At 38.0% G+C, this 19,178-nt stretch overlaps 1 protein-coding gene and 1 long non-coding RNA gene across 5 annotated transcripts in view; both read right to left on the bottom strand.

Annotated features, from left to right (window-relative positions):
* slc39a7 (solute carrier family 39 member 7) overlaps positions 1-19,178 on the bottom strand; it is a 46,358-nt gene that overhangs the window by 10,912 nt on the left and 16,268 nt on the right. For all 4 annotated transcript variants that reach the window (XM_089123386.1, XM_089123385.1, XM_089123387.1 and 1 more), the window contains one exon: positions 12,231-12,580. In XM_089123386.1, the coding sequence (XP_088979512.1) occupies positions 12,231-12,575 (345 nt within the window). In that variant the 5' untranslated portion in view covers positions 12,576-12,580. The remainder of the gene's footprint in view (positions 1-12,230; positions 12,581-19,178) is intronic.
* On the bottom strand, positions 1,347-3,544 carry LOC148970921 (uncharacterized). The gene is made up of 3 exons (XR_016147480.1): positions 3,356-3,544; positions 2,575-2,621; positions 1,347-1,785 (listed from the first exon to the last, which is right to left on the bottom strand). It is a non-coding gene; the product is annotated as an uncharacterized LOC148970921 (long non-coding RNA).

Here is a 19,178-nt window from a genome sequence, read left to right as displayed (position 1 = left end):
GTATTCATAAACGCAATGCAACAGCCAGGAGAAAATCTAGGCACATTCCACACGCCAATCTCATCGTAGTGAAAAAACAAAACATAAAAAAGTACTGGCCCCACACCATGGGTATCACCCATTATCACACCCCCAAAATAATGGCGGGCCCAAGCTGGTGGCACCGCAACCCCAGTGCCTTTAGTTACCTAAAGGCACCAGGGTGGCGGTACCGCCGGCTTTGGCCCTTCATCGCTGCTCGCAGCTATATATATATATATATAGACCATTTCACAAGATGTAAACAACACTGGTCCAGAAGCACTTCCTGTTTCAGTTTTTTAACACTAAATAAAAGCTGGGATAAAATACAACCAACAGAACATTTAAAAATGAATCAAAAAGTTAAACAAACATCTTTAACATGTTTTCTTTACATGTGAAATAAAGAAAACAGTTACAAACTGAAAAAGGAAGTGTTTCTGGACCAGTGTTGTTTACATCTTGTGAAATGGTCTATATAAAAGCCGGTGGCACCGCCACCTTGGTGCCTTTAGGGTTATTCTGGTCATTGACTTTCTGGGCCGTCAAGAGCCAGTCCCGGAAGTCTATGTGGTAGTTATACAGCTCTCAGATTTAATCAAAAATATCTTCATTTGTGTTCCAAAGATGAACGAAGGTCTTACGGGGTTGGTACAGCATGGGGGTGAGTAATTAATGACTTAATTTTCATTTTTGGGTGAACTAACCCTTTAAGAAGGATTTCAATGAACTTTTTGAAACACTTAAAAGACTGAAAGTTGAAACATTCATCAGTGGACCACTCCCAGCAAGAGGAACAAACAGGTTTCCACGGTTGCTTGGGCTCAACACATGGCTGCAAAAAACCTGCAATATAAAAGGAGTGAACTTTATTGACAACTTCAATCTTTTCTGGAGTCAGAGGCAACTGGGGTTGATCCCTGCACTGTAAAAAGTAATACCTAGATCTAACTTATAAAAAGTGAGGCAAGTGGCTGCATTGAATGTTTTAGGTTGAGTCAACTTGCAGCCTTTTTTAAGTATATTGAACATTTTAACATTACTTTATATGAACACAATAAAATCAAGTTGAGTTAACTAATACTACTAGTATTACTCAGATAAACCTACTTTTCTTGGTAGATGTAATGTATTTATGGCTACAAGTAACCTGCACACATTTTAATTAGGTTTTATGAACTTATTTTCTTAGTAAAATTAACCTAATCATATGTGAATTAACATTTTAATTGAGTCCTGGATAGAAAATAAATCTAAATGTCTATATTTTAAGCACTACAGTGATTAACCTATTACAAATGCAATGGAAGAAAACAATGAGAAAATAGAGTGAAGACAAACATTTATTCAGTGTTAACCAGTGTCACTTAACAGTGACTACACAGCAAATGTGGCCACACATGTACAGTATAATATAAAACAAACACTGTATAAGTGTATTTTCAACCTGTTCTGAACAGTACATCCAAACTGCCCAATCTGTAATGTTTGGATAAAGTTAAATGTGAGCTTATTAATGTAATGTAATGTGTGAGCATTAATGTGGATAAAGATGAATGTAAAGATAAAATCACATTGTATCACAATGGAGGTCGAGAGCATAGGTCAGTCCAAACAGAAACAGCATGATTTAGACAGGTTTGGCACACCTCTGACCACGGGCTGTCCTTCTATCATAATACCAATCGTGTTGGGATGATGGCACATGTACATTTTCAGTGGGCAACTGCCAAGCTCAGCGTGCACCTCTGTTTCAGCACGATTCTATTGGTGGAGACAAAAGAATCAAGAAAAACAGGTAATGAGAGGAATATAGCAAACCAGTAGAAGACATAAGACAGAAAGTCAAAATTGTACTTTTGTTACTAAAGGTGGTGATACTAGACGGATACTGTGACTAGAGCATGTGACCAGAGTGAAGTCTATGACAATGCCATAGAGTGTGGGTACTAAACTATCATAATCCACTGTAGCATGAGTGGTGTCGTATTCTGGTTCAAAGGATGCATTACAATGAAACAATGCAATTGTCCTTGCCTGTCCCTGATTGGTCATCACATTGTTGTGTATTAAGCTACAAAGTTTAAATATATGTTCAAAAGATGTCTTCCACTGAGGAGCCAGAATGAATGTTTTTATGATATCTTTTTTTTATGTTTTCTGAAATGAATGTTCATGGAACCAGTGGAAAATATGTGGACATATTTTCAACATAATTTCAACATAACAATTTTAGTCATCACATGTCAGGATCTTAAATGATCACAGACAAAAGTTGAGTAAAGGTTAGTGGCAACTGACAGCTTGCCAAACTGCCTCAGAGAAAGACTGACTGATAATAAGAAACTGCTATATTTGGTGATTTTTACTGGTTGTGGGGAGGAGACAGAAATGTGATTATATCTGCCTTTTATTGGTGGTTGGTACAAAGAAATAGTAAAAGAAATGTAATTGTATGGAGCCTAGACTATTGTTTGCAATTTTACTTATGTTTTACTTACCTGTGAATAGTTAGGCTATAGCTGTAATTGTATATTCTTAAGTTTTTCTTACCTGGATGTGAAGCTTGAAGACCCCAGGTAACAAAAGCGCTTGGGTATCTAAAGACCATGAAAATGCATGTTAGAATAAGGTTAAAAACCAGTGGTAAAAGTAGTTTAAGTAATGGGTTAGAAATAATTTTCTTTTTTTTTCCAACCAAAATTCTGTCATTAATTGACTATGCAGCATTAAAAAAAAAAACGTGGAAAAAATCTCTAAAATCAAACAGACTAACATACATTAATGCAAAAGCTACACAATCTCTGATTGCAGTCCTGTCAAAACACACGATTACTTTGTTTTGTCTGCTGTCCATAAAACACCATCTTACTTTCCCTTATTTGCCTGTTCTATTGCCTGAAGGCTTGCTTCAAATTTCTACCGCTTCGATCGAATATTATCCCGAAATCCAATCATTGCAATCTAAAAATATAACTGACGGCATTTATGCAACTAATATTGCCTACATATCTGCGTTTTTATACACGTCCATTCTAAACTTTGTTACAGTGGCGATAATTTTAGCAGGTGCTGCTAGAAATAAGCATTAAAAATACACATTGTAGGCACGACTATGGCCTACAGCACTCATTTATTGTTAATTTAAACCGCTGTTGTCTGCCGCCGATCGACCACACTCCCATTAGCACTATGCTACCATCTTAGCTTGCCTATGTGTGCAGGATAGCTCTATTACAGACAGTACAATGCAAACCTAACCTTAGCTCCCTGGAGTAAGCGATTTTGCGTGACTTTACATCACCAGTCATTTGGCTAAATTTGCTCAACTTACCTTGTTATTCAGATGATCCGCTGCAGCGATCAAACAGTTGAAGTGCCGAGGAAGAAACTGCATCTGCCGAGGAAACTCTGCACCAATGAAAAAGCGGCATTCCAACTTTTAAAAAATGTAAAATATTTATGTTTGGTGAACGCATGTGCCACATCGACAGCTGCTCAAATAAATAGTGTACGTCAACTTACTTTTATAACCTTTATAGTACACAATAACCACAGACAAATAACTACCTAAAAATATTGCATTGGTTTTATTAAAAATATATGGTTATATAAAAACTTCTACTTTTTAAGTAAAGAGGAAGTATTTTTTATACTTTTAGTATAAAACTAATAAAATAAGCTAGATTACAACTATTTAAAGTATATAAAACCTCCTTTTGTGGGTGTAGTACTTTTTACAGTGTGGGGCACTCGGGGGAAACATGGCCGGAGGTCGGTCTGGCGCGGTAGTCGCTTTGCTAATTTACACAATACTTCTGAAGTTTATACAACCGACAAACAACTATCCACCTACACAATCTCTTAACAACAATTATGCGAATATTATTCGCAACAATTACGAATTAATTGCTCTCAGGATCTCTCGGCATAAACAAACAAACAGGATCCATGGCGTTCTTAGGTATGGGGAGTACACCTTGGTCATCCTCCTTGTAACCCCAACTCGACACAACAGCAGGGTGAAAAGGATAAAAACAACATGTAAACGACAATCCAGTCAGGCTGTGATAATAGCCATATGGTTGCTTTTGTCGGGGGACATTCATCAGTGTCCCGGTCCAACCACAAATGGAGCAAGTATTTCTGACGTTTCTTCAAGCAACTCTACCTCAGCTCAGGTATGTAGTATTGTTAGAAACTACTCATGCTCCAAATCCGCACAGCAAACTTACCTTTTCCGATGTGCACTCTCCCCGAGCACCATGGAAGATCCAGTGAGTTTTCAGCGGTGTTCTATTGAATCTCTGGCGCACCCTGAGGACACCGGTCCTGGTGAGTGTCTGCAGAGGACCGCGAGGGAAGTCCGGTGTTCCGATTCTGGCCATCTGAACTCACCGGAGGATAAGACACCCGTCCGGTTCCCGGTGGATGATCGTCCATCGTTTAACTCGCCGGCGGTAAAGTCATCACCACTGGGGAGACTTGCTGTGGGCCTACTGAGTGCATCTTCAGCTGTACTGAGTGCATCTTCAGCTGTACTGAGTACATCTCCAGCTTCACTGGGTACATCTCCAGCTTTACTGAGTACATCTCCAACTCTCCCTATGAGTATTGGCGGTGACCATACGCTCGTGAGTACATTAAATGTCCAACCAAGTGACAAGCACCGCAGGAATCCATCAGACAAACATGTGTGCAAGAAAAACATCCGTGGCGAAGTAAACAGAGCAATCCGTAAGAACCGGAAGTGGAAAGTTTTTCCAACCGTAAACAACTCGAGGGTTATTTGGGATCCGAAAGCTAAGCCTAAGGGCATATTAGGCGGCCATCAAAACATACGGAGTCTAAAATCTAAAAGTGATCAAATAAATCATATATTACTAGAGTCTAATTTAGACTTCCTCTGTTTAACGGAAACTTGGCTACATGATAACTCTTCGTCGGCTGCTATAATAGTCCCGGGTTATGATATTTACCGCAGGGATCGCATTGTCGCAAAAGGGGGTGGAGTTATGATATATGTAAGAAACAATATTCACTGTAATGAGATTCAGTTGCAAAATCCAAGTGACTTAGAATTTGTTGCCTTGAATATGATTATTTCGCCTCAGATGTCTTACACCCTTGTTGTAATCTATCGACCACCTTCGTCAAATATTAGTTTTTATAAAAAATTTAAGACTCTTTTATGTCAACTGGATTTTAAAAAAGAAATAATCATAATGGGTGACTTTAACTTGAATTGGGAAGATAAGTCCTCAAGAATGAAGCTCAAGCTTATTTTGGACGGTTTTAATCTGGTCCAACTTGTTAAAGGCCCAACAAGAATAACAAACAGTACCCGTACCCAAATTGACCTTATATTCAGTAATAGGCCGGATAGGATTTCAAAATCATTCAATATGATAACTGGGCTCTCCGATCATAATATGGTGCTTATATCAAGAAAACTAACTTGCAGGCGGGTTATGAATGCTGGCAATAAAGAATTCTTTGGCATCCCGAAAAATAAGCATGAGGCATTTAAGGTGGCCATTAATAACATAAAATGGGATGAGATACTTCTTGAAAATGATTTAGAAATCAGCAGTCAAATTTTAACAGAAAAATTACAATCAACAATTCATGAATTTTCAATTAGAATTAAATGTAAAAACAAGAAACAGAGTCTTCCCTGGATGAACGAGAAAATTCTAAAATTAATGAAGGAGCGGGACAATGCTTTAAAAATATCGACAAATTCAAAGATGTCAACTGATAGGTTTAAATTCGTTAAGCTAAGAAATACTGTAACCAGAGAATTGAGGAAAGCAAAGGCGGACTTTTTCATTATAATTGCTGAAAATTCTAATGGTAACTCAAAAGCCATATGGAGTCAGATTCAGAAATTAACTGGTCAAAACATTAGTATAACTAAGCCAATTGTACTAAAAGTGAATGACACAATATTGAAGAATCCAACTGATGTGGCAAAGGCCTTTAACCAATACTTTGTTGCGTCAGTAGATACTATTGCCCAATGTTTTACAGTACAACAAAATGATGCACTTCCAGTTAATATTAGAGAGCCAGCATTAACATTAAGGCCGGTATCTGAGAATGAGGTTGTAAAAACAGTCACATCTCTCAAATCCTCTAGGGCTAAGGATGTGTATGGGATGGATTCACTTATGTTGAAAGAGATAAATTCTTCTATAGTTACCCCATTAACACACATAATTAACATTTCACTGGCTCAAGGAAGGTTTCCTAATTCATGGAAGCCTGCTGTTGTGGCCCCTATATTCAAAGGCGGTGATCCTTTGCTGACTTCCAACTACAGGCCCATCAGTATTGTACCTATAGTATCGAAAATATCAGAAAAACTGATTAACAAACAAATTATCGACTATCTTAACAATAGCTCTTTTCAACTACACTCTATGCAATTTGGATTTAGGGCTAATTACTCGACAGAAACAGCTACTTGTCACTTCGTAGAGAAAGTTAAGGTCTCATTGGATAAGGGCGGGGTTGTGGGGGCCGTGTTTCTTGACTTAAAGAAAGCATTTGACACAGTTAATCATGACATTCTATTGTATAAATTACTTAATTTCAATTTCTCACCTGAGTTGGTCAATCTTATCAAATCTTATCTTTCATGTCGATCTCAATATGTTAAAATTGGTAACTATAAATCGAACCCCCTATGTCTTTCAACTGGGGTCCCGCAGGGCTCCATACTTGGTCCTACCCTTTTTAGCTTATACATTAATGATCTACCCTCTGCATGTGAAAATTGTGACATTTTAATGTACGCCGATGATACAGTTATTTTTACTCATGGTAAAACTGCTACAGAGGTTGCAATCAAGCTAACAGATGTATTAGTGAAGGTCACATCTTGGCTTAACCAATGTTGTTTGCAACTGAATGTTTCAAAAACAGTTTGTATGTTTTTTTCCAAAGGTTCCCACATAGATGCAGAACAAGACATTTCTATTTCTGGACATAGATTAAAAGTTGTCTCAGAATATAAGTACTTAGGACTACACTTGGACTCAAACCTTACCTTCAAAACCCATATAAAGAGGGTCTGTAATAAAGTAAAGTTCAGTTTGGTGAATTTCAGGTATATCAGGACCCTCCTATCAACTGAGGCAGCTAAGGTATACTTCCACTCATTAATTCTCTCCCACATAAACTACTGTTTGATAAGTTGGTCCAACGCACACGCTACAGCCTTAAAACCATTAAAGTCATTATACAAACAATCACTTAAAATTCTAGATAAAAAGTCATTTCGTCATCACCATTGCCATATCTTACAGAAGTATAAAATGCTTAGTTGGGATAACCTAATAAAATACAGAAATGTCTGCTTAGTTTATAAGATCATGCACTGCTTAGCTCCTCCTCCTTTATTTGGCCTTATCACTTTTAAATCAAATACAAACAGAGTTACAAGAGGTGCAGCTAGGAGAGACTGTATAATCCCACTTAAAAAAACTGCATTCAGTCAGGCTGTCTTTTCATTTACTGCTTCGCATGAATGGAACTCAATACCCCCACTAATTAGAGAGTCTCAGTCTACACCTTATTACTCATTTAAGATTAATGTTAAGAAATGGCTTATTGAAAATCAACACTGTCAACATTGATGTGGGTCCAATTCATCAACAATAATTGTATCGTTTATTAACATCTAATTATATTTTATATCTCATGTTTATTTGATTATTTGTGATTTTAACACAGTCTATTCTTTTTACTTTTTGTTTATTGTATATTGAACTGTATTGCATTGTTATTATTTATTATCTTAGGATGCCTAGTAACATCTGGCAAGGGGACTGCCGATGAAAACTAGCCTGTGGCTAACTCGGGTACACTTACATTTGTTGTGAATGTTGATTAGTGTACATTGTCCCTTTTCAAATAAACAAATAAATAAATAAAATAAACTGTTTCAACGGGATGGCCATCACCCAAACAAACTTGGTTCAAGAGTACTAAAGGACAATATCTACTTCTCCCTCCATCATCCTTCTGCTGTGTGTGCCAATCCATTCAACCTGAATGGCACTCACACACCTGGACACAGTATGAACGACCACAGTACTTCACTTCAACACCTGAATGGACATATTGCTGACACATCACACAAGGACAATGATAACACCACTCAGCCACAACAACAACCTCTGCTCACGGATACAATCTCAGCAGAGCCCTGCCCACAGAGCTCACCACAGTCAGACTATGACATATCAGAACTGCTCCCAGATTCAGCACCCAAGGACGACTTTCTGGAAAACAGCGAGGGAAACCAGGACAGCATTTTACACCCTCCAATAACACCAGAGCAACAGCCCCTCTCACCTGACACGTTATCCGTCTCTCCAGCATCTCCACTTCTGTGCTTCTCAGAGAAAATGGAACAACTGGTGTCTGCTGGAACCAAACTATCACACTCTTTTGCTGCAAGCCCCCAGATACCAACCAAAAAACGGCAGGCCCCAAAACCACCAAAGCTTTCGGGCCCAGCTCGCCCTCCCCCTCCTCCTCCTCCGAGAGTTCTTCGGCCTCTGCCACAGCGCCAGGGCTCACAGCCTCCCCCATCGGCTCGAGGTGAACCAAAAACAACTGATACCAGCTCTAAGTGAAATGTTTTGGGTCCTCGCTATGAAAACAATAACTTTATCAAATGTTTACAGAACAAGCGGGAACCCAGTGTGCCTGAATCTTTCTCTATTGCTGTTCATTTACATGATAGAAAATCTAAGGCCTTCAACAGCCGTACAGCAAACCCATCTAATCTGGTGCCTATTACACGCCAAACTAAGACTGCTGTGGGGACAAAAAGTAAAACTATAAAGTTAGCACTTTTAAACATCCGCTCCATTAAAAATAAATCACTTCTAGTCAATGACTTAATAATCACACACAACCTGGACTTCATGTTTCTAACTGAAACTTGGCTAGAAGACAGCTGTAGTGCAACGGTCCTAAACGAAACATCCCCTCCAAATTTTACTTATATGAGTGTCTGCAGAGCGGGTAAGAGAGGCGGTGGCTTGGCTGTTCTTTTTAAAGATGTTTATCAATGTAAGCAAATATCATTTGGGAATTACCCCTCTTTCGAATATCTGGGTATTGTGTTAAAAGGTGCTCCACGTATTTTACTTATCATTGTTTACAGGCCTCCAAAATACTCTCCAGCCTTTGCTGAGGACTTTACAGAACTGTTATCAACAATTGCCTCTGAGTTTGACTGTTTTGCCATTGCTGGAGATTTCAACATTCATATAGATAATGCAGAAAACAAATACGGCAAAAGAAATCAAAACTGTTTTAAAAACTTTTGATCTGACACAGCATGTACACACTCCCACACACAATCGTGGACACACTCTAGATTTACTTATCAGTACGGGTTTAAACATCTCATCGATTGTTAAGGATGTAGCACTGTCTGACCATTTCTGTATTTTCTTTGATACAGTGATCTCTCCTGCCATTGAAGCTAGAGCTGTGTCTGTCAAGAAGAGATGCTTAAATGAAAACACTGATGTGCTATTTATGAAGGCTATATCTTTAAAACCAAGCATATCTGCTGACTCTGTTGATTTTCTCCTTGATTCTTTTAACTCAAAAGTTAAGAGTGTAATTGATGATACTGCTCATGTGAAAGTCAGGAAAAATAGTGGCAGACAAAAAGCCCCTTGGAGAAACTCAACAGCTGTGCAAAATATGAAAAGACAATGCAGAAGAGCAGAACGCATGTGGCGGAAGACAAAACTTGTAGTCCATTATAACATCTACAAAGACAGCATCCACGCTTTCAATAGGGAACTAGGCAAAGCTAGACGGACTTTCTTCTCAAATATTATAAACAGCAATATAAACAACACACACACTCTTTTTGCTACTGTAGAGAGACTGACAAACCCCCCGAGCCAGATTCCCATAGAAATGCTCTCAGAAAGAAAATGCAGTGAGTTTGCTTCTTTCTTCTCTGAGAAAATCAATAATATCAGAAAGGTGATCAGCACATCCTTGAGTTGCTCTGGGGTCAGGCAGATCAGACCACAACCTGAGAAAGTAGTTACTATGTCTGATTTTGAAGAAATTGATGGCACAATTTTGGTAGAAACCGTACAGCACCTTAAAACATCAAACTGCGCCCTTGACACACTTCCCACATTCCCACATTTTTCAAAAGTGTGTTAAACTGTTTAGAAGCAGATCTCCTAGAAGTGGTAAATGCCTCACTTCACTCTGGGAGTTTTCCGAACTCCCTGAAAACTGCAGTTGTCAAGCCCCTCCTGAAAAAGAGCAATCTGGATAAGACCATCTTGAGCAATTATAGACCGATCTCAAATCTTCCTTTCGTAGGCAAGATCATTGAAAAGGTTGTCTTCAATCAGCTGAACAAATGTTTAAGCTCAAATGGATATTTTGACAATTTTCAAATCTGGTTTCCGATCGCATCACAGCACGGAGACAGCGCTCATAAAGATAATAAACGATATTCGCTTAAATACTGATACAGGCAAATTATCCGTGTTGGTACTACTCGACCTCAGTGCTGCATTTGACACTGTTGATCACAACATACTTCTTGACGGGCTGGGAAACTGGGTGGGGCTTTCTGGGATAGTCCTAAAATGGTTCAGGTCATACTTAGAAGGGAGAGGTTATTTTGTGAGAATGGGAGAACATAAGTCTGAGTGGACATCCATGACTTGCGGAGTCCCTCAGGGCTCGATTCTTGCGCCACTCCTATTCAACCTGTATACGCTCCCAATGAGCCAAATAATGAAAAAGAACCAAATCGCTTACCACACCTACGCAGACGACACACAGCTCTACTTAGCCCTTTCGCCTAACGACTACAGCTCCATTGACTCCCTGTGCCAATGCATTGATAAAGTAAACAGTTGGATGTGTCAAAACTTTCTGCAGTTAAACAAAGACAAAACTGAAGTCATTGCGTTTGGAAACAAAGATGAAGTTCTCAAGGTGAATGCATACCTTGACGCTAGGGGTCTAACAACTAAAAATCAAGTCAGGAATCTTGGTGTGTCTCTAGAGTCAGACCTTAGTTTCAATAGTCATGTCAAAGCAATAACTAAATCAGCATACTATCATCTGAAAAATATTTCAAGAATTAGATGCTTTGTTTCCAGTCAAGACTTAGAGAAACTTGTGCATGCTTTCATCACCAGCAGGGTGGATTACTGTAATGGCCTCCTCACTGGCCTTCCTAAAAAGACCATAAGACAGTTGCAGCTCATACAGAACGCTGCTGCCAGGATTCTGAGCAGGACCAGAAAATATGAACACATCACACCAGTCCTCAGGTCTTTACACTGGCTGCCAGTTACATTTAGGATTGATTTTCAAGTATTATTACTGGTATATAAATCATTTAATGGGTTAGGACCTCAATATATTGCAGATATGCTCAGATCACTCAGATCATTAGGATCACATCAGCTAGAAATACCAAGGGTTCACTCTAAGCATGGATAATCTGCTTTTAGCTATTATGCCAGCCGCAGCTGGAACCAGCTTCCAGAACAGATCAGGTGTGCTCCTACAGTAGTCGCATTCAAATCCAGACTCAAAACACATCTGTTTAGCTGTGCATTTACTGAATGAGCACTGTGCCACTGTTCGTCCGACTGTTACTGCACTTCATTTTATTCGAAATAGTTTTAATTTACTGTATTTTATTTTTATCATAATTTTTATTTTTCATTATTTCTTATTTTTTTATTCTAAACTGTTTTAATTATTCTGATTTCTTTTGATTATTTTAATTTCTTCTATGTAAAGCACTTTGAATTGCCATTGTGTATGAAATGTGCTATATAAATAAACTTGCCTTGCCTTTATTTATTGTTTTGGGGATTTTCTCAAGTACATTTTTTGTTAACATTTTTATTTTATTTATTTTTTGGATGTTTTGTTCATTTATTTTGGATATTTAAAAGTTTTCCATTTTCAGGGTTAAATTGTCTTTAGAAATAAAAGCTCATTGATTTTTGAAAAGACCTGCATTATTATGCCATTATCATTATTTTAGTTGTAAACAGTCTCAGAACGACAATATTATCGTTTACCGCAATAATTTCTTGAACAATTTATTGTCCAGCAAAATTTGTTATGTGAAAGGCTTAGGCATCAAATGAATCTACTAATCTATCATCATGTTTTACCTGCATCCAGAGCTCCATCATGTTCCGTCTCCCTGCTTCTTCATGGCTTTTCAATTGCTCAGCTCCATGATCATGAGTGTGCCCGTGGTCGTGTGTGTGCCCGTGGTCGTGTGCGTGCCCGTGGTCGTGTGTGTGCCCGTGGGGCTCCTCTTTGTCATGGAGCAGGTTAGCTTCAGCACTCCATTTGCTTGCCCCATGATGCATCTTCCCCCCACCATGCGAGTGACCGTGGCAACCCCCGTCTCCATGGGAGTGTCCGTGATGATGGTGGGAGTGAGCGAGTGTCTGCTGGGATATTAAGATCCCAGTGGTGAACAGCAATAGAGATTTGCTGAAGGTCCACATTACTCCTGAAAAGAAAGGAAACATTGTTTTTAAACTCACACAAACATATTCTGAATCATCAGTGCCATAATATGAGTGGATTCAGTATCTGGATAGTTGATGCATGACATGCCTTTTTAAAAGATACTTTCACTGTTAAATTAAAACTCCAGTTGGTGGCAGCAAGGTGGTTAATGAGGGAGTAGGGCTGTCAAAATTGAAGTTTGAACATTCCCTCTAAAAAAATAGAACATTTTTTCAATGACAGGATAAATTAATACAAAGAGACATAACTACTTGTATATGAAGTTTATTTAAGTTTAAACATATTTGACAATTGCGAGAAATGTGACAACAAAGAACCTTTACCCTGAGGTTCATAAAAAATAAAGTGCGATTTAAAACGAAAAAGGCAACTTGCATTCTTGGTGCTTGTATTAATAAAAGGGGGGGAAAAAAATGCAATTTATTCCATTGTCTTTTTAGTGCACTGTCAATGCCGTGTCTTAGGCCTGAAAGCTTACAGGTTATTTGCCAAAAACACAAGACAGTCCACATGAGAGGATTTTGTTGAGCAGGTATTGGAGACTGTTGTTCATACATAGACATCTCTTTTTGAAGCAGCAGACTCATGTCCTGGTCTGGACGGTCTGTGAAATATGTGTCTCAGAAGAGACACCCCATAGCAGATAACGCAGTTTTCTCAGGGGGCCGGTCCGGTTCACTTGTTTCATCCAGTATAGCCACCTGCATCTATAGTTTCTGCTCCTCTTTCAAATGAACAAAGTGATGCGTGGATCCAGGTAACTCGCTTTAACCAGCATAAATGCGCCCTTTTCCTCTCTATAATGCTTCTCCAGATCTATGACGATCTTTGCCTTCATCTCTGACAATGCAGGTGGTTCTGGTTCATCTGGCGTTCGCTTGTTCAGTTGAGCGAGCAGAACATGTATTAATGGTAGTACAGCTGACACTGTTGGTTTTTTGTCAGTTGAAAGTGCTTCTGTTGCCACTTCAAAGGGGTTAAGGACCACTTGCAACTGCAATAAATAAGTAAATATAACGCATTGATAGTATGACAGGTTTACTTTGCATTTGTCCAGCTTATTAAAGGAGTAATTCACTTTAAAAAAAAAAAAACTACTCCTTTAACATTCACAGTAAATTAGGGCCATCATTCTACCCATTTAAAAAATTACATTAGGACAGTTTTTTATTTGTCCAACCTATTACGGTACATATTTCGTACACTATTGCTGCTCACTAGGGCTGCACGTTTTCAAGTTTTTCATTAACCGTTAACCGAGGCCCTTATAGGTTAATACTCGGTTAACCATAGTGTGCGCGCCGCAACCTCGAGATACAGAGTTAATTTTTAACACCTTTAATAACTGGTTGGACCCCATTTGAAACGAAATTAATTTATAGAAATAAAATGCAGTGGTAAGTTCAGAGCAGTTAAAGTAGGCGCGTTTCCATCACCCTTCAAACTGAAATTGCCAATTGAAAATACGCACATTGGCAACACGTCCATTTCGCAAAAACTCCGTGTCCGCAAATAATAATAATAATCATCATTATTGTAACATTTTATAGGCTACATATGTAGAAGACGCTTTTATCCAAAAAAGGAACAAAGCACAAATAAACACAATATTTTGACGCATATCCAGTGTGTGTGCTTGTGGAGGCTGTGAGACGCCCATGTGAACACTTGCAGTTTCATTGCAGTTCTTTTTTTTTTTAACTATGTTTTTATTGAACTTTTCTTATACAGAAAAAAAGAAAAGGATAAAAGAAAAAAAAAGAAAAATAATCAATAAATAAACTTAAAAAAAAAACTTTAAAAAAAAACCCACAAGCCCTTGACAGCACTTCAAAAATATACACCGCATCACTGCGGATTTGCAGTCATCTTCTCAAATATGTATATCTGTTTCAGTTTATGTGTCCATTCTGTCACAGTGGGTACATGCACCTTCATCCAGTTCACAGTGATTATTTTCCTAGCTGCCATTAACAATATATGCAATACAAATAAGTGGGATTTACTGAACAGATCTGGGGGGAAGCTATCAAGCAAGAAAAAATCTGGGTGCATTAGAATATCTCCTTCTAAAACTTTATCAACTTCCCTCTTAACCCCCTGCCAATATACTTGTATTTTTGGGCATTCCCAGAATATATGCACATAGTCCCCCACCATCCCACAATCTCTCCAGCATTGTGATAATGGCGAAGTACTGTCGAATTTGGCAACCACCAGTGGAACTCTGAAGAATCTCATTTTCATTTTCCAGTCAAATTCCTTCCACATTTGACTGCTAATACCCTTATGACAGCCAGCACATATATTTGTCCACATCTCATCCTCTATTACAGTATTTAACTCTAGTTCCCAATTTATTTTTTTATGCAATGTGTCATCAGATTGATCCTGCATTAACCTCCCATAAATATGAGCTATGTGATTTTTAGTAGGTAGATCATGTTCGATGATATTGATAAAATATTTTTCAAAATTTGTTGGAGATCTTTTAATTATGTCCCAATGCTTATGAGTTGTGATATAATGTCGTAGCTGTAAATATCTAAAGAGATCATTACATCTCAATGTAAACTTATCACATAACTGAGAAAAAGATTTTATGGTTTCTCAATCAAAAATTTGATTAATTATCTTTAGACCACTCTCTTCCCATCTATTAAAGGCACTATCACATATAGAAGGAAGGAAATCTGAGTTGCCTTTAATAGGTATTGCACGTGATAAAGTTATTACTCCTTTAAACTTTTTTTGTATTGTGGACCAAATTTTGACAGTATGCTGAATCCATATATTTATTTTCTTCACTCTTTTCTGTGCTTGCAAGTCCATGAATGGCAGAACTGTCAAAGAGACTCCAGGAAGTGAATTCTGTTCAATATTAACCCATTCTGCCTCTTTATCGATGCCAAGCCAAGCAGCCATAGCCCTAAGCTGAGCAGCCCAATAATAGTATCTAAGATTAGGAAGGTTCAAACCTCCTGTGTCTTTATTTGACATAAGTATTTTAAGTCTTATTCTTGGTCTTTTATTTTGCCAGATAAATTTTGAAATACATTTTTCTAGTTTGTTAAACGCTGAGACTGGAACCAAAACAGGAAGAGATTGAAATAGGAAGAGAAGCCTCGGCAGTATATTCATTTTCACTGTTTCAATCCTTCCAAACATGGAGAGAGGTATCTCCCATCTCACCAAATCTTTTTTTATGATCTCAAAAAGCTGTGTGTAGTTAGCCGAATATAAATGCGATACCATAGGTGTAAGAGTAACACCCAGGTATTTGAAACCCTTACTAGACAATCGAAAAGATACTTCATTATCTAACTGATTAGGCCAACGTCCTGAAATCATCATTGCCTCGGATTTCTCCGCGTTTACCTTATATCCAGAAACTAAGCCATAATCTCTAAGGCACTCTAAAAGGGCCGGGATAGATGAAACAGGGTTTTCAATAAATAATAGTACGTCATCAGCGTATAATGATATTTTATGACACTTCCCTCCTTTATCTGTTATCCCCTGTATTCTGGTGTTGCTCCTTATTAACTCCGCTAGTGGCTCAATACTAAGAGCAAATAAGACTGGAGACATTGCATCTCCCTGACGAGTTCCCCTACCTAAATTAAAGAACTCTGAGCAGTGACCATTAACTCGAACTCTTGATTTAGGGTTTTTATAAAAAATCTTTACCCATTTAACAAAAGTGTCATGAAAGCCCATATAATTAAGAGTCTGTTCCAGAAACACCCAGTCCACCCTATCAAATGCTTTCTCAGCCGAGAAGCATTGAGGGTGTTTTACTATCTTTTCCAATTTGTTGTAAGTTTAAAGCTCTTCTAATGTTATTTGTTCCAAATCTTCTATTAATAAATCCAGTTTGATCCGGTTTGACCAATTTTTTAATATGCTTCTGAATTCTATTTGCTATTATTGAAGTTAAAATTTTCATATCCTGACATAGTAAGCTTATTGGTCTATAAGCCATACACTGTGTAGGGTCCTTTCCAGTTTTATGAATTACAGTAATTATTGCGTCAGACCATGAATGCGGGGGGTCTTCATCCTGCAGCACATAGTTAAACATCTTACATAAATTAGGAGCCAATTCATTTACAAATGCCTTGTAAAATTCCCCGGGGAATCCGTCCACCCCTGGTGACTTATTGTTTTTTTAAATGTGTAATAGTCTCCCTTATTTCTTCTTCTGTGATAGGGGATATCATTTCCTTTGCTACGTCTTCTGTTAGTTTATTTAATTTAATTGTTCGCAAAAATATTTTAACTTTTTCCTCCTTATTTATTAACTCCTGGCCTTCATATAATTTTTTATAATAATCTTCAAATGCATTAACTATATCATTTGGTTGTGTTAACATTGTTGAGGTGTCTGGGTGTTTGATTTTTGGAACTACCCTACTTGCTTGAGCCTTACGTAATTGAAAGGCCAAGAGCCTACTAGCTTTATTACTCATCTCATAATATTTTCTGCTTACAAATCTGAGTGCACCCTCTGCTTTATATGTAAGCAAATCATCCAATTTCTTTCTTTCCTTCCTTAAGCATTCTAGAATTTTTATTTTACCTGTTTGTTTATGTTCAGTTTCCAGTTTCCTGATTTCATTCTCTATCTCATTTTGTTTGGCTAATCTCAATTTTTTATTCCTGGATGTTATTTCTATTATTTTACCTCTCGTCACTGCTTTAGCCCCCTCCCACAAAATAGATGGGGTAACCAGTCCATTATTATTAATATCAAAGTATTCAATCAATTGTTGTCTTATTTCTTCTTTCGCTTTACAATCATTTATTACTGAGGCATTTAATCTCCAGTATTTAAATTGTTTTCCTTGTCCTAACTGAAATTTTAGCCTAACTGGAGCATGATCCAAAATAGTTATGGGATCTATATAGCATTCTTTGACATTATGCAAATCTGCTTTAGATGTACAGAAGAAATCAATTCTAGAATAACTGCCATGTACATGTGACATAAAGGTAAAATCATTTTCTTTAGGATGCATGCGTCTCCAAATATCTATTAGACCTAATTCTCTCATTATTCCTAAAAGAGCTTTTGCTTTTTTTGACTGTGTTCCCCTTACTGCTGGTAACCTATCCGCATGACTATCTAATACACAGTTAAAATCCCCACCAATTAAATACATTCCCTCGCCTTTCTGTGCCAAAAGAGAAAAAAAACATTCTTGAAAAATTGTGGGTAGTCCTCATTAGGTGCGTAAATATTAAGAATAGTAATTTTAATGCCTGCAATTGTTCCAACTACCATGACGTATCTCCCCTCTTTATCTTTGTATACTTGCTCCATATTAAGAAAAACAGACTTGGCAAACATGATTGCGACACCTCTTCACTTCCCCTTGTTATATGAGGCACTGTAAACTTGGTCTACCCATTCCCTCCTCAATTTTAAATGTTTCCCATCGGACAGGTGTGTCTCTTGAAGCAATGCAATAGAGCATTGCATTTTTCTAAGCTGGTTAAATATTTTCTTTCTTTTAATTGGGCTGCTCAGTCCTTTCACATTGTAACTGACACAAATTAAATTATCCATTGACATTGGAAATGTTGTGTGCGCTAGTCACCATATATATTCCAGTAATATATATAAAAAGAAAATATTAAAAAACACTTTAAATTGGCTGTCAAGGGTAAATAATTAATGCTAACAAAAACTAAAACAGGAACTATGTACACGAACAAGACTTCCACACCTCCATTCGGCCAAGTTCTTGTCTCGTAGGCCAAATCCCGATGTAAGAAGGGCAGGGAGTTGTGACGCTGACTCCCTGGGGTATCCAAAGTGCACCAAGTGCGTGCAGCCATTTTTAGAACATGGCCGCCTCCAAGAGTGATTTCCACTCAGCAAAATGTCAGCAAGGTTCCGTCAATTAAAAAAAATAAATAAATAAAAAAATAAAATAAATTATTATCCCGAGAATATCGAAGGGGGAAAAAAAAGAAAAAAAATATATTTTAGTTTTCACATTCTGAAGCAGAAATATCCAGTTCAAATATAGGCTACCTCTTTACATTCGAGCTATTCAATCCTGCAAAAATGCTTGAAGGTCCGCGTCGGACAGCAGCGCTGTACTTGATCCACGTCTACCTTTACTTTGCACTGACCATCTAGCCTTCGATATTTCTCTTACTTGTCGGTCTCGTTCATCCACTCGGACTTTAATTCCCATTTCCCGCAGGGGTGGTGCAGCATCCATCAGGGTAGGAAAAGTTTTAACTCCCGCATCCAGGTAGATCCTTATCTGTGCTGGATAGATACACTGAGCTCGCACATCCTTCGTCTTGAGTTGTTTCATTACGTCTCGTACCTGCGCTCTCTTCCTCTGTAACTCAGGCGAGTAGTCGTTGTCAAAGTAGATCCGTTTCGCGTTGTAAAGAACCTGTTTCTGTGACCAGGCTTTTCGTAGAGTTGCGTCCTTAACCGCATAGTCTAGGAATCTCACTATTATCGATCTCGGGGGTGCGGCGGGGTCTTTTGGTTTAGCTGCAAGGGCCCTGTGCGCCCTTTCAATCTTTATATCCATATCCTGAGGTAACTG

The sequence above is a fragment of the Pimephales promelas genome, chromosome 18 (assembly GCF_988280905.1).
Source record: "Pimephales promelas chromosome 18, fPimPro1.hap1.1, whole genome shotgun sequence".
Classification (NCBI taxonomy): domain Eukaryota; kingdom Metazoa; phylum Chordata; class Actinopteri; order Cypriniformes; family Leuciscidae; genus Pimephales; species Pimephales promelas.
This window is presented reverse-complemented; position numbering and strand designations above follow the sequence as displayed.